The sequence below is a fragment of the Leptopilina heterotoma genome, unplaced genomic scaffold (assembly GCF_015476425.1).
Source record: "Leptopilina heterotoma isolate Lh14 unplaced genomic scaffold, ASM1547642v1 Lhet_92, whole genome shotgun sequence".
Taxonomy (NCBI): domain Eukaryota; kingdom Metazoa; phylum Arthropoda; class Insecta; order Hymenoptera; family Figitidae; genus Leptopilina; species Leptopilina heterotoma.
In genome coordinates, this window is record NW_025111199.1 from 1,048,921 (window position 1) to 1,063,985 (window position 15,065).

General features: G+C 30.2%; 1 protein-coding gene across 4 annotated transcripts in view; it reads right to left on the bottom strand.

Annotated features, from left to right (window-relative positions):
• LOC122512040 (potassium voltage-gated channel protein Shab) overlaps nucleotides 1-15,065 on the bottom strand; it is a 77,367-nt gene that overhangs the window by 45,059 nt on the left and 17,243 nt on the right. For 3 of the 4 annotated variants that reach the window (XM_043627655.1, XM_043627656.1, XM_043627654.1), the window contains one exon: nucleotides 8,325-9,341. In XM_043627655.1, coding sequence (XP_043483590.1) covers nucleotides 8,325-9,218 — 894 coding nt within the window. In that variant the 5' untranslated portion in view covers nucleotides 9,219-9,341. Of the gene's footprint in view, nucleotides 1-2,610; nucleotides 3,839-8,324; nucleotides 9,342-15,065 lie in introns of those variants that run through there. The other variant, XM_043627657.1, reaches the window with a different exon arrangement.

A 15,065-nucleotide genomic window follows, 5' to 3' on the forward strand; every position in this document is an offset into this window, starting at 1 on the left:
AACACTTAGTACTATGCGTTAAGCATTTTGACTTATACCGTTAGAAAAGCTTCATTATCATAGCAAAGCATGCATTTGGTTTCTCCATCTCGCACTCATAAGCCATTAATGATATGTAGATTCTCCATATTTATAGTAAATCCAGTTTTGACAGTCACATTTTCTTTTCGAACTTGACATTTTTCAGTTTATGCTTTTAACATGTATTATGAACTTCCTCATAGAAACTAAATTCAAACAATTATTCATCAATAAAGCTTATAATTACTAATCGTGACAAACAAATATTTCGATATAAAAGAATATTTATTAACAATTAAAATAAATTTTAAAAAATAATTTTGTTTCATGCAGTACATCTTTTTATTTCAATATATTTGTTTACAAAATTAATTATTATTTAAACATCAATGACGGAGCATTTTTATAAAGACAAAAGGTTATTTTTTTTAAATTTCCACTTTACAATAAATCAGATTTACATTTCAGTTGGTTTTTTTAACTATTTATTAAAATTACAAACATCACAGAAGATTATTGCTTTAGCTTAATCTAAAACTAGAAAAAGCATTATACACTATTGTTTTTAAATCTCATAAAAATAATGTATAAGTCTTTTATTTTAAGTTTAAGAAAATTATATTTTATTCACTCTCTTTTTAATGATAACAGCTGCCCTAACACCATCCTGATACTTTAGAGGTGTAACAGATATCTTTAGAATATCCTGTAGCTTCCGGAAATTTGAATTTTCGTATGACGTACAGAAGTTTCTATTTCAAATAGTTCCACCAACAAAAGACGACCTCAAAGAGAGCATTTTTACAATAAAATTAATAAAATTATTCATTATTCTGTTTGTTTTGTTATTTATTATTTTATTGAATTCTGTAAGTATTCCAAACAACATCACAAACATGAAAACTTGTGTTGCATGTGTTAGAATACAAATTTATACCTCTAGTCAAATTGTTAGAATTCAAAATTTATTTAATTTTTCTCTGTAAATTATTTAAAATGTGCAAAATAAATAAATTGGAGCTAGAAACCACAAACATTAAGTTTTGATTTTAGATAAGTTTTAAGAAAATTTAAGGGTGAGGGTCTTTGAGATATTAAGTGACTTATAATTCAAACTCAGAAATTTCTTTATGTACTTGACAGTTTTTAAAAAAAATATAAAGACTAATTTGAAATTGAATGAAGAGTAAAAATAGTAAATTAAATATATATAAATATATTATAAACAATTTAATTTTTATATTTTTAATTTTATTTAAAAAGTGCTTTCCTTGCGGTCGTCTTTAGCTGGTAGAACAATTTGAAACAGAGTGCTCCATACATATAAAGAGCTGTACTACTAAACTGTCTTATGCAAAAAAAGTTTTTGAATTAGAAACATATTGTAGTAGTAGATACTAAATAACATATTAGTTCATTGACCTAACCATTCACTCTTAAAGTTTTGGCTTATAGACTTTAAAAGTTATTACCCCTAGACGAACAACTTTAACTTTCTTTTCTAAATGCTACAAATGTTTGAAATTATAAATTATTTAAGGTTCTAACATCAAAACATTTAAAATTTGACAAGTTAATGTTATAGGCGAATTTTGTTTATAATTAATGATAAGGTTCAAACGGAAATATGTTATTATTCATAAATAAATATTGTAATTTTTCACCTGATCCTAAACTTGAAATTTCAAATAACTATTACGATACAATTTTATTTGATTCGATTGTGTGTTCATAATATACTCTTAAAAAATTAATTTCCGCTAAAACACCAAAGTTAGAGATAAAACTATGTAAATAAACTCACTTATCAAAGTTACACTGACCATCATAATATCAGTGTAATATCAACTTTAAGTTAATGGTAACTAGCCTGGAAAGTTACAGTGCAAGCTAACAGCAGATTCTCAAGCTTGCTGCAAGTTTACTGCTTTTGGCCGTTACAAATTGTTAGTAATTTTATTCTGCAAGAGTTGAAATTTAAAAGAATGTGCAATAAGTCACAATAGCAGTGTTGTAGATTCCAATCAGTAGGCAACCATAAAGCAATGTCTGAGTGAGTACTTAGAATTTACATGAAGAATTAAAAAAATTTGTTTTCAATGGATTTAAAATGTAAATATAGAATTACCAAATCACCCATTTTTTTCTAATATAAAGTGGGTTCAAGGAGTTTTTAGTAATAAGACAGCTTAAGTAGTGACCCTTACATGCATGAATGCTCTAGTTTTTATGCTTATGAGACATAATCATTGGTAAGTATACCTAAATGCATAGGTTATCTAATATTATCAACCTGGTTTCTCAAGCAGTTTTGTTATCGATCGAGAAAGCTATGGTTTAAATATAGTTCTATAAAATCGATACTTTGCTTTACCATCTAACAATATTTCAAGAGTTAATGTCAAACAATTTATTAAAATTTAAACTCTCTTCAACTTTCTAAATTAAATTTTAAAAATTATTTAAGAATTTATTTTTCATGAATAATTAAAGAATAAGTTTTTTCATCAAATACGTAAAGACTAATATTTATTATAAACATTCACATTTTTCGATGGGAGCGGTGTCGAGAAGGGACCAATGTGATACCTGGTAATCGCATATAATTATTCCCATTTTCGTCAAAAATATTTAATTTACTTCAAATTGCATGCAGAGATTAAACCCTATGCAATAAAGTCAAATGTACATTAACACCACCTAGAAATAAAGGATCTGATTAAAGTCATATAATTTTTTCTACACAATAGCACTTTACTTTTAATTTTTCTAATTATTCAAAATTAAATATTGTAAGAGACCTTGACATCAATTGTTAACCTTTTGACAGTACTATGTCATCTTCATTTAGACGATGAATAACCAGTTTCCTATTGGTTCCATTAGAATAATATATTAGTAAATTTTTAACTGATTACAATGTTGCTAGTAACAACAGGCCATTTTAATGGTATTCAAATGAAAAGTATTTCTAATCCTTAAACTAGATTAAAAGCAACTAAAACAATACTATTGTTACTTTAATATTTATGTAACAGATTTAGTTTCAAACAAATGAAATTCTACGCGGAACGATTCTACGACATTCCAAAGAGAAGTTGTACAAAATCCACAACTATTTCAACAGTAATTTTTTATATTAGTCTGTATAAAACATTACATATGAGAATGAATGTGTAGTTTGTACAGTTTTATTCATCTGAGGAAGATAAAATTAACTGCAAATATTATTAAGGAAACATTCAATAAAATTTCTGAATAACTTTTGTGGATGAATTCTATTAAACATCTTCCAGCTAAGAAATGATTTTGTTGAATGATTTTACATGAAATCTAAAAAGTAAAGATGTTTTACATTGCAGCCTTAAAGAAGTATTTTCTCCATTTTATATAAAATATAATACAATCCTTACGGAAAATTTGCTAAAGAAAACCATTTTGAAAAAAAAATTTAGAGCTGTCTATTATTTTTATATAATAATTTTAATATAAAAACAATAAAAAAAATTAATTCCAGAAATTCCCTTTTATTTTTATTTCCATCTGTAGAATTAAAGTCATTTTTATCTGCCTATGTTTTCAAAAGAAACTAGAAAAAATATAGGTGAATCAATTACTTGTTTACAATGACATGTTTTCAACGTCACCCATTTCTAAAGAAATTATTGTTTGGAATACAAAAGTTGAAAAAGCATTGTTTCGAAAGAATTAACAATCTTAACAAAAAAAGTTTTGTTTTCATAGAGATTTCTTTAAGAATACAAATTGTATTTTACAATAAAAAAAATTAATTATCTGCTCTGTCCAATTAAAGAGTATTAAAAGTAATAGCTAATTTCCGGGATAAAATATAATAAATAATTAAAAATTTTTTTTAAATATGGGTAAATTAATTTTAGTTCTTTTCATTGTAAGTATTTTGTAATGTAAGTGATAAATCTTAGTATGAGTATATGTATGTATGGATGTATGTATTTTCATGTATTATTAAGATGTTATGTCAAAAATTATAAACCTGTTAATTTAATGCAAAAGTAAAAACTGTACTTTCTTACAAAAAGTACATTTAATTTTATTAAATAAAAGAAAGTAAATATTTTAAATGTGAAATTCAAATAAAAATTCAGAAAAAGAATTTATATCCTTGACACCTGTTAATTTGTTACATGTGTATAAGTATATTGTTTAATGTGTGCTTTATTAAAATTTTGTGGTATCTTATCGCAATTTCTTTTATAGATCATAAAATAACTTTTTTTTGTGAAACAACAATCCTGTATCGGTTTAGTATCACTTGTAACTTTTGAGTTTTCTTCTTTTCAGTTCTCGACCTCCAATTCGTTTTTCTCTTTTATTATTAGCCACTCGTAAAACACCCACACGACCTTTTGATAGCTATTACCCTACTTTCTTCCACATGCTAATCATGTTCAATTGTAGCACCAGATTTGTTTTCTTTAATTGCAGTACTTATTAATAATTCAAATACTTAATTAAACTAGAAATATATAATATAAATAACATTTTTACATATAAGTAGAGCAAATAACAATAATACTGGTTGTTTATTGATTAAATCAAGCTGCTGTACATTATATTAAAAATATTTTGAATATAGGTATGTGTATTATATCCAATATGTATGCATGTATATTTATTATAAAGTAGGCAAGAAAAATTTTATTTTTCTTAAAAAATTATTCTAATTTTATTCTATTGCACAATTTGTGAACTAATTTTTTGTTATTTTACCGTTGAATTTTTATGAAAAATGTCCCTTAATTAATAATAAGTGAATTTTGAATGTTCGAGTTGAATTCATTCAAATTGTGGGAAAATTCTAAAACGAATACATTCGAACAAGTGGTGTCTAATAAAAGTCTTGCTTCGCTATTTCGAAATCTAAATAATTTCCTCTTCAGGAAATGAAAATGGTGCCGGAATTTTTTTAAGTCACTAATATCGACAAAAACTTGCTAATCGGGGATTTTTGGGAGCACTGATTACGAATATGATGTCAGATTTTAAAAAATCAAAATGGCCGATCCAATATGGCGGACGAGTTTTGTAAAAATTTATCAGAGTCATTTTTAACTGGTTACTCAAGGGTTTTTAGGGTTGTTGATTACGTATATAATGTTACTTATTTAAGATTTTACGTTCTGAATGTTATATTGTGGCAAGTTATTTTAACTTTATTGAAATCCCCCTAAATTGTATAATTTTTTCCCAAAATTATATTGTTAAGTATTTGACTATAAAATTATTCATTGCTTCCATTATTGATAAATTGATGTGAATAGATGATTATAATTATTATTGAGTTATTGTTGAAAACATAATTTAAATGATTGTAATAAATTTTTACAGAACTCGTCAGCCATCTTGGATCCACAATATTAAATTTTTTTAAATTGACATTAGTTTCGTAATTAGCGACCCCAAAATCCCTCGAGTTACCAGTTTAAAATGATTCTGATAAATTTTTATAAAACTCGTCCGCCATATTGGATCCGCCATTTTGAATGTTTAAAATATGCCATTAAATTTGTAATCAGCGTCCCTAAAAACCAAAAGAAGAGGTAACGATTGCAAAATTATTTAAGGATACTTTGGGTAACTTGGTAATTTCCTTTTGGTAGAAAAAGCGGATGTGGAGAGAATGGCACAGGCGCAGTTATCCTCGAAGTGTTGCTAGGGAGAAATCGGGAAATTCTCCTTTATTTAAGTGATTAAAGTGACACATTCCCATTAGTGGATTGACGGACTCGATAATCAGCAAATCTCGAATGCATAGAAATAGGTAGACTATTTCTAATTAATATTTCGATTACTATCTTACTTATTTATTGTTTCTTACTTCATAGTTTCTTTTAATATTTGTTTATTTAACAACAGAAAAATTATTTATTATAATTTTGCTCTTAATTTTGTGCAACGAATAGAAGATTTTCTAAGGATCCTATGTAAAGACCCTTAAGGATTCTTTTGAAGGGTCTTTTGAAAAAATCTGAAGCAGTATCCCATGTAAGATATTTCCAAGAAATTTTCAATACTTAGGGAATTTATTAATAATTTTTTAAGAAAAATAAAAAAATTTGGAATAGCCTATTACATGCATATATATTTTGATTGATTTTTTAAAATAAAACCAGGAATCAGGTGCGTCAATTTAAGTTTTTCTACGTAAAATTTTAATTCTTTTAACATAAAATATCATCTTAAAAATACTTTTGGTATCCTACTTTGTACATATCCTCTAAAGACCCTAAAAATTACGTTATTCTATATCTACATGCTGAAAAACTTCTTGCCTTCTAAAGTGTATACCCATTTCAAATACTTGCAAGATGTCTTTTAAAATTCTGGATATCTAAAAATACTTTAATTTTAAATATTATACTTAATCTCATTAAAGGTGTTGTAAATAAGTTAAACACATTGCCATGGACAATAAATTGTAGTTATTTTACTGAAGATTTTAATTGACATAGGTGAATGAATGGATTTTAAAAATCAAAAAGTTAAAGAAATATAAGTAAAACAATTTGTAGATTTTAAGGAATGTCTGCAAACAGTGAGTTTGCACAATATTTGCAGATATTCTTTTGAATTCATAGTGGTTCAAAAAATGTATGTTCCGAAACCTTTTTTCTAAACACCATTATACGGAAAAACTTTTTACTGAATTTATAAATCACAAAAATGAAATAAATGACAATGGAGTCTGTAAATAATTTAGTCAACTTAAAACAATTCTGTTTCTTTGTTTTAGTTAAAAATTAACAGCTGAATCATGCCCACCATCAAGGAATGTCAAGCGACAAGTGCCTCACAAAAAACCCTGTATCTTCAATAATTTTAATTTTTTTGTTGAAAATATAATATTTTTTTAAAACTAAATATATGTCAGTCACTCTAATAAAAACTTGAAAGTTCCAACCCTAGTAGTTATTTAAAAAAATATTTATTCCCGAGAGTCTTATTTTCTTGCACTCAGGGTGGTCTAACCCCTTAAGGTCATGTTATTCAGTGTGAAGTTTTTCCATAGTAAAGTATATGGGGCACGTGACCACTGAATAACATGACCTTAATATCCATTTTCTCATTGAAAGTGTAACAATGACCTCAAGACGTCATAAAGAAAACCTTTTGTATTCGTGAGCATTGGGGTGGATTTAAAGAATCTGTGTAAACAAAAAATTCAAATTGTACAAATCATTTTGCATGTTTAAGTTGTTTTCAACACCCTTTAAGTGAGTTTCAAAAGTTACATAAAATGTGATTTGTCTAAAAACTCTCATAATTACTTATAATTACTTCATAAGTTAAATCAACAAAGGTATCTTGCATGTATACTACCTATTATATTACCTATTAGTCAACAAATACCTTTGATCGAATATATCCCGCGCGAACTGTAAGTATGATATTTTGTAAATATAATTTTCAAACAATTAAACCAAATTTAGTGAATATTATAATGTTCTTTAGTATTTTCTTAATATCTTGTAATGCATATATAAAACTAATGATCTAGTATTGACTTCTGAGAGAAAAATTGCTCTTATTCATATATTACAACCTAGTAGGCACTGAAACATGAGTTGTCTCTAGAAAATTCATATCTTTTCAAAAGACATCTTAAAGACATTTAATATTATAAAAGAGTCTTTTTGTACATAAGTTGTATAAAGTTACATCGAAAAGAATATACAAAGTTGTTTAAAAAGATATGAACATTTTAAGGATTGTATACAATCGTCCCAAGACAATCAATGTCCCCCGTGCCCATTGTGATAATAGTATGCCAAGAGACGATAATTATTCCTTTTTCTATTAAAGATTATTTTCTAAAAATTTCGATAGTAATAGATAATTGTAAGTATTCCAATGCAGATTAATTTAAAAATAATTCTTAACATAAATTTTCATATAAAAATCTTTATGGAACATCATTAAAAACTCGACTAGAGATGTAAAGTTACCCAGCTCAGTAATATATGATTGTTTAACATGGTCTCAATTCTCTTAAATCTTTTCCGTTTCATTAGCATTGATAGATTTACAACAATTTTTCTAATATAATAAAAAATTTGAATATCATGTATCTACTGAAATTTTTGTTGGAAGTTCCTTAAGAATTTTTATTATGCTGCTAAATGTTAAAATTGAAGATAAAAATTATTCCTTTTAGTTAGAACATATTTCTTTTTAATTAGTGACGAGTATTAGCTTAACCTTTTTGTTAAAGCACACATTAATCTGATGAAGAAATAGTCATCTAATAGATTTTTACTTACCCTGGCAGCTATGGACGTAGTCGGTTTTTCGAGCAAGTCCCACAGCCATTTTTGATATTGGGCACATTTACCCTCACCAAATTCTTCTTCTTCTCGTTGCCTCAGCGACTCGGCTTCTTTCCTCATTTCTTCATGTACATGCTCTTTTCGTTGATGATACTTATGTTGACAGCAGCTCTCCAGATAGAGTTCATCTACTCCCCAGTACTCAAGATCGTCGCTGAAGGCAAGGACGCACATCTCGTCGACTAAATGAAGCTTACCAGTCCTGTAAAAGTTAAGAATAGAACTAAAGGACTTTGGATGACGATCGAAGAAGTACTCATTGTCGACGAGAGAATAGTCATCACAGAGCTCGGTAATGGCCTCATGGGTATTGCAGTCTCGAAGGCGACCCAGTCGAGTGTGTGGTAATCGTTCTAATGTACGCCAGAGAACTTCATGCTTCACACCTCCAACATTTATTGAAACTCTTCTATTCAAGGCCTTTGACCGCATAATCATGAAAGGCTCAGGGGGTAAGGAAGTCATGGATCGGGAATAGGTGCGTTGCTGCATTTGTAGCGGCAGAAACGGTGGCGGGGGCGGGGATGATGATGTAGGAGGTGGCGGGACAAGAGGCGGAATTGGGGTCGGTAAGGGAGGTAGAATTTGAGAGAAAGGTGCATAGCGGACTTCTTTGCTGCCGACGACACTCGTTCCGGTGCAATCTGCGGCCGTTGTTGATGTCGCCGCTGTTGACATGGTCGACATAAAAGTAGGGACATCGGTATCGAAGCTGAACCCGTCCACATTATAAGCGGTCGGATACATGCCACCGATCCCATTTCCATTGCGGTCCGATTCGCCCTGACCTGAATCACTAGGTTCACTGAGCATCAGCTTCGTCAGCATCAGGTAAGTTGTAGCTGGCTGGGGATAGATTGCACACTAGGCAATCTTTTCTGCTTATGTTCATCCACCAGCGCAGCCACTCTCCTTCACTGTCGACGAAATGACCTTGAGCCACATTATTATCTAGAACAAATAATAATATTACTTCTTAAAAGACTTTCTAATTAAGTCGTTTAAGGGAATCAAAGACGAATGGTCTTATGGTTTCGATGATGATTACGTGAAAATTGTCATCAGAGAGAAGCATGCCTTCGTACATCGAAGAGATCTGATAGATCTCTTTCTGTAAACGCTAAATACCGCGATGTATGTGCTTAATGCGCTGCAGTGCATTCTTTGCATCGCTGTAACGCGCATTATTGTTAATTAAATATTTTCTTTTTTATTTATTTCTGTTTTATTGTGTCTTTGTTCCTATCACTAGGAATTTCATTAACATGAGAATATTTGAGCTACCATTCAATGATCATCATTTGGTAAGTTCGCTCAATTTCATCTTCTTCTTGCCTATTGGTCTCGTCAGTCAACTATTTTGCAACTGCTCATTTCTTTAGAACTGCAAGTAAATCATATTTTTATACGTGAAGATTTCATTTATCAACCCTACGGTCGACTATTGTGAGCCGAACCCTTATCCTCATTCATTTAATTTTCAAAAATATTAAAGTCTCGCGAACTTTGCCACATGCGGTATGAAGAAAGGGACCTAAGAAACCGAGTCTTGGCAGGCAGTGTACAAAAGGTGTCTTTACCATGCCTAGGCATCTGATTGGTATTAAATTAACTGTTTCTTAAAGGAGGAGAAGGGTATTTAATGATAAGATTTTTAATTGCTGGGAATTTGCTCACCGGATGGAGTCCGGGTACCTATAGTATTAGTTTCTTTTAACTGATAATTAGTGGCGTGAAACGCCATCTTAGATTTATGTAATTATGATTTCTGCTGTGAATTCGAGGAGAGGCTGGTGTAGTCAATAACGAGTCCAAATTTAAACCTTCGAAAGTAAATAAATCAACTATATTAAAAAAATATTAAACAATTATAAAAATATGAATGACAGAAATTAATTTAAACACATAATACTAATGCTGATAATTATCGGTATTTACAGGGTTAAATCGATTCTTTGTCTACAGTAAATTATATACAGTTAACACTGGTTTACAGTGAAATTGTCAATCAAACAAAACAATTTTTTTTCGAATAGTAGGTGTTTTTTGAGTAAGAAAATCATAGTTTTAATTTTTTTCCCTCGTGCAGTTTTTCTGTAGCTTTAAATTTTGCATTTTCGAGGTGCGACGCCACTTAAACTTACCTGTAGGAAAATTAGCTTGTTAAAATATAATAAATGAGGTATCATTGGAAAGGTTATTAAATTACCTTTCGATCCATAGGTCACAGAATAAAATTCAATAAAAATTGAGAGAGTTACAGTCGATTAAAGATGAAATTTCATGACAATTTTGATGATTTTTAGACATTTGAGTAACTTCTACTATTTTTTTCTACATCAAACAGGAAAGAATGTTTAGGTTTTAATTTTTTTATTGATGGACTATATCATTACACAAATTTTGAGCCCTTGTGGACCTCGATTGGATTAAAAATGACAATTCTACACTAAATTTAGTGAAGGAAACTACATTCTTCATTTTTAGTATCCCTTAAACATTTGCAGCAAAAATTGAAGTAATAAAATTTGGTTAAGTGCTAAAGTTACTAAAATCACTAATAAAGGATTTCTGAAATCGTAGATTTCGAATCCAATGTTAGTTTTCTAAATTTCAAAATGGCGGATCCAATATGGCGGACAAGTTTTTAAAAATCGATTAAATTCGTCTTAAATTCGTTACTCGGGGGTTTTCGGGGTCGCTGATTACGAATCTGATGTCGGATTTCGAAAATTGAAAAGGATGGATTCATAATGGTGAACGAGTTTTTTAAAATCCATCGAATTTGCACCTATTGGATCCGCCATTTTTAATTTTTCAAATCTGACATCATATTCGTAATCAGCGACCCCGAAAACCCCCGAGTAACGAATTTAAGACGAATTTAATCGATTTTTAAAAACTTGTCCGCCATATTGGATCCGCCATTTTGAAATTTAGAAAACTAACATTGGATTCGAAATCTACGATTTCAGAAATCCTTTATTAGTGATTTTAGTAACTTTAGCACTTAACCAAATTTTATTACTTCAATTTTTGCTGCAAATGTTTAAGGGATACTAAAAATGAAGAATGTAGTTTCCTTCACTAAATTTAGTGTAGAATTGTCATTTTTAATCCAATCGAGGTCCACAAGGGCTCAAAATTTGTGTAATGATATAGTCCATCAATAAAAAAATTAAAACCTAAACATTCTTTCCTGTTTGATGTAGAAAAAAATAGTAGAAGTTACTCAAATGTCTAAAAATCATCAAAATTGTCATGAAATTTCATCTTTAATCGACTGTAACTCTCTCAATTTTTATTGAATTTTATTCTGTGACCTATGGATCGAAAGGTAATTTAATAACCTTTCCAATGATACCTCATTTATTATATTTTGACAAGCTAATTTTCCTACAGGTAAGTTTAAGTGGCGTCGCACCTCGAAAATGCAAAATTTAAAGCTACAGAAAAACTGCACGAGGGAAAAAAATTAAAACTATGATTTTCTTACTTAAAAAACACCTACTATTCGAAAAAAAATTGTTTTGTTCGATTGGCAAAAAAAAGTTTTTAATTTGTAAACCTGTGTAATTACACGCTTCTGCTTGCATTTCGGTGGAGGGATTTATTCATATTCGCAAAACCGTTCTAGAATAAGTTTCCACATTACGCGAGTTCGATGATGACCGTGGCACGCACTTTCTATGAATTAACCAAGGAGAACATAGGAGTTAATTCAAATCTCAGATGCTATCGAAATTCTTGCCCGACGCGGTAACGTGAAAATATGAAGCTAATGGGTACAATCTCTACTCCTAGGAGCACCATATGATAAGAGTATGGCCTGATGTCGTCACCTCAGGTAAAAGCGGGGCGCCTCAGTTCACCGGAGATGGAGATTAAAGGAAACTAGGCATACTAGGCAACCTTCCACTAGAGCAGCCATAGTTAGTTGCCCTTTACGAGAAGCGATGATAGATTTATTTAACCCAGGTGCGCCTTGATTAAATGTACCTTTCCATATTGCATTTTATTCACAGAGGGGCTTCTCTTCTGAATCGAATGCTTCAGAGAGTTAAGGAATTAAGGAGAAAAGACAGATGAATTGTAGTGTTTGTAGAAAAGGCTTCCAATTTAAAATCAAAGCGAAACTCGTCATGAATAACAGTAACAGGATAAAGTTCATCAAGAAGAAAATGTAGTTTTTTAAAGTTTTCTTCTCTACTAAGCAATATGCAAAGAAGGATTGCATGTAATGATTTTTATGGCAGCACCTAGTGCTTTTTACAGTGCAAGTCCTCCTCATACGCATTTACACACGCTGATCTCCCGAGGGAGCATGCCGAAGTTATGATTCGTGGCCCATCTTCCGAATTGTCCAAGGAGTATTTCAAAACTTCCTCAGAAACTCTCGATATAGGAGAGATCTATCCAATCCCCTTTGACTCTTCAAATCATCGCCTGAGGTGATAAAGCAACTCGCCACATTCAGATCAATAAATCGCCTGCAGCTCAGCATACAATTTTCCAACCACCAATATGAGGGGAATGAAAATCCCTTCTGACAACAAAAGAATTTACAAAAGAAAATTTCTGCCCAAGAAAACAGGTGTTCAATGAACTAGAGAATGAGTTAGCAGCCTTTGTACTATAGTAAACACAGTACCCGATATGATACGTGATGAGATACGGTTTTGACAAAATATTAATTAATAATTTGACTAAATTTGTGCTGGGTCATTATTCTGTCACCATCTACGATATGCTATAGATTATATTATATATTATATTATTATACTCCCTCTAAACGACCATAGGGAGTAACTTCTCAACAGACATATTTGTTAAGGGTGTATATCTATCTAGAGCGTTGTAAATTGTTTTGAAGTTATGGAGTTACGTGATGGAAATCACATCGATTAGAAACATTATTTTAACTATAAAATTATATTCATAACACAACCGACAGATTAGCTCGATCAGATAAGTACCTGGCTCGGCGGACGCTTAGGACCAAGGGTACTTGGTTCGCGCCCATTAGCCTGGTATTTTTCCGGCACGTGAGATAATCTGAGCGGGAGGTTTGAATTTTAAAAATTCGACATCAGATTCGTAATCAGTAACACCAAAAAACCCTAGATACCAACTTCTATAGAAATCCATCAAATCTAAAAATTTTGGTTCGATATGCTGGATCCGCCATCTTGAATTTTGAAAATCTGATATCAAATTCATAACCAGCGACCCCTAAAACACCTTGATTCTAATTTTCAACAAAATTCATTAAATTTTCAAATTTCGGTCCGCCATATTGGATGCGTCATTTTGAAATTTGAAAATCTGGCATCAAATTTGTAATTAACGACCCTGAAAACCCCAAGGTACCAAGTTTCATAAAATTTAAATAAAAAAAACATTGGACGTTAAAGGGCTACAGATGTTAATATCTCTAATTTACTTTACAAAAAATTATTTTCATTAGTTGTAAAATAATTGCAAAAATTTTATATTTTATAAAAAACGTGTCGACTGCAAGCTTTTACGAAAACTTTCTTCCCGTGGATTTGTGGGTATAAAAATAAATACGGAATTTTCGGTATTAAATAGAATAACAAAATTTTTTAATTTTAGAAAATATGAAAAAATTTAATTTTTCTATTCTGGTCTTTATAGCTGGCAGTCAATAAACTCTTATTTATTCCCAATTCTATTTTCAACTAAATTTAGTAGTCACTAATTTTTTATAAAGTGAAAATTTAATTTAATAACTAAATAAAAATTTTCTGTTCTTATACTAAAAAAAAAGAATAAAGTGCATGAGAATAACAATTTACAGAGAACGTCCTTCACCCACTTCTGAGGCAATATTAGGTAAGATAACTATCAAACTTTGTACCTGTTTGTATATTATACCAGATGGAACCACGATTTGATGTGTAAAATATTAAACGAATAAAAATATTTTCATTAATTTTGAAAAAATGTAAAATAAAACAGTTAGACTGTATTAAAGAATGTAAATTTGTTAGGTAAATTCATAGCTTAGTTTGTTCAAGTGATAAGGAGTCATTTAATAATTATTAATTTAGTATTCACTGATTATTACATGAACCCAAAGGGTTTTAATAATACATAAGCTTTCCTATTTACCTAACTAGAAGTTTTCATATTTGAAAATATTTTAGTCTAATACAAATATAATTTTTCCAACATAGTCCATAGCATATTTCTATAAATAATAACCGAAAAGTAGGTTGCCCATGAATTATTGATTGGCAAGTTTACTGATCAACCCAGAAAGTAATTCACAAAAAAATACCAGACATAAGATAATAAAGGGACAAAGCATTAAAAAAATATGATATACACCACATTTTTCTCCTTGTTTTTTCTTAGACCAAAAATAGCGTGAAGGTTAGGATCGACGATCTCGAACTTGAAAATTCTTTTCCTTGCTCTCATTCTTACCAACAACGCAACATGACATAGCATCGATTCGCGGCCAAGCATCCCAGATTTATATAGAAAGGCTTTTCTACCCTTCCATTCACAGATACCAGATGTGTACGTACGGAAAGTAGCGCACGCAATACCCCGTCGTTTACTGACTCCCGAATGTCTACGACATACTGGCTGAGTGACCGACAAATATCGATTGCTGGTTATGTGGAACATGCTGCGTCAAGTGGG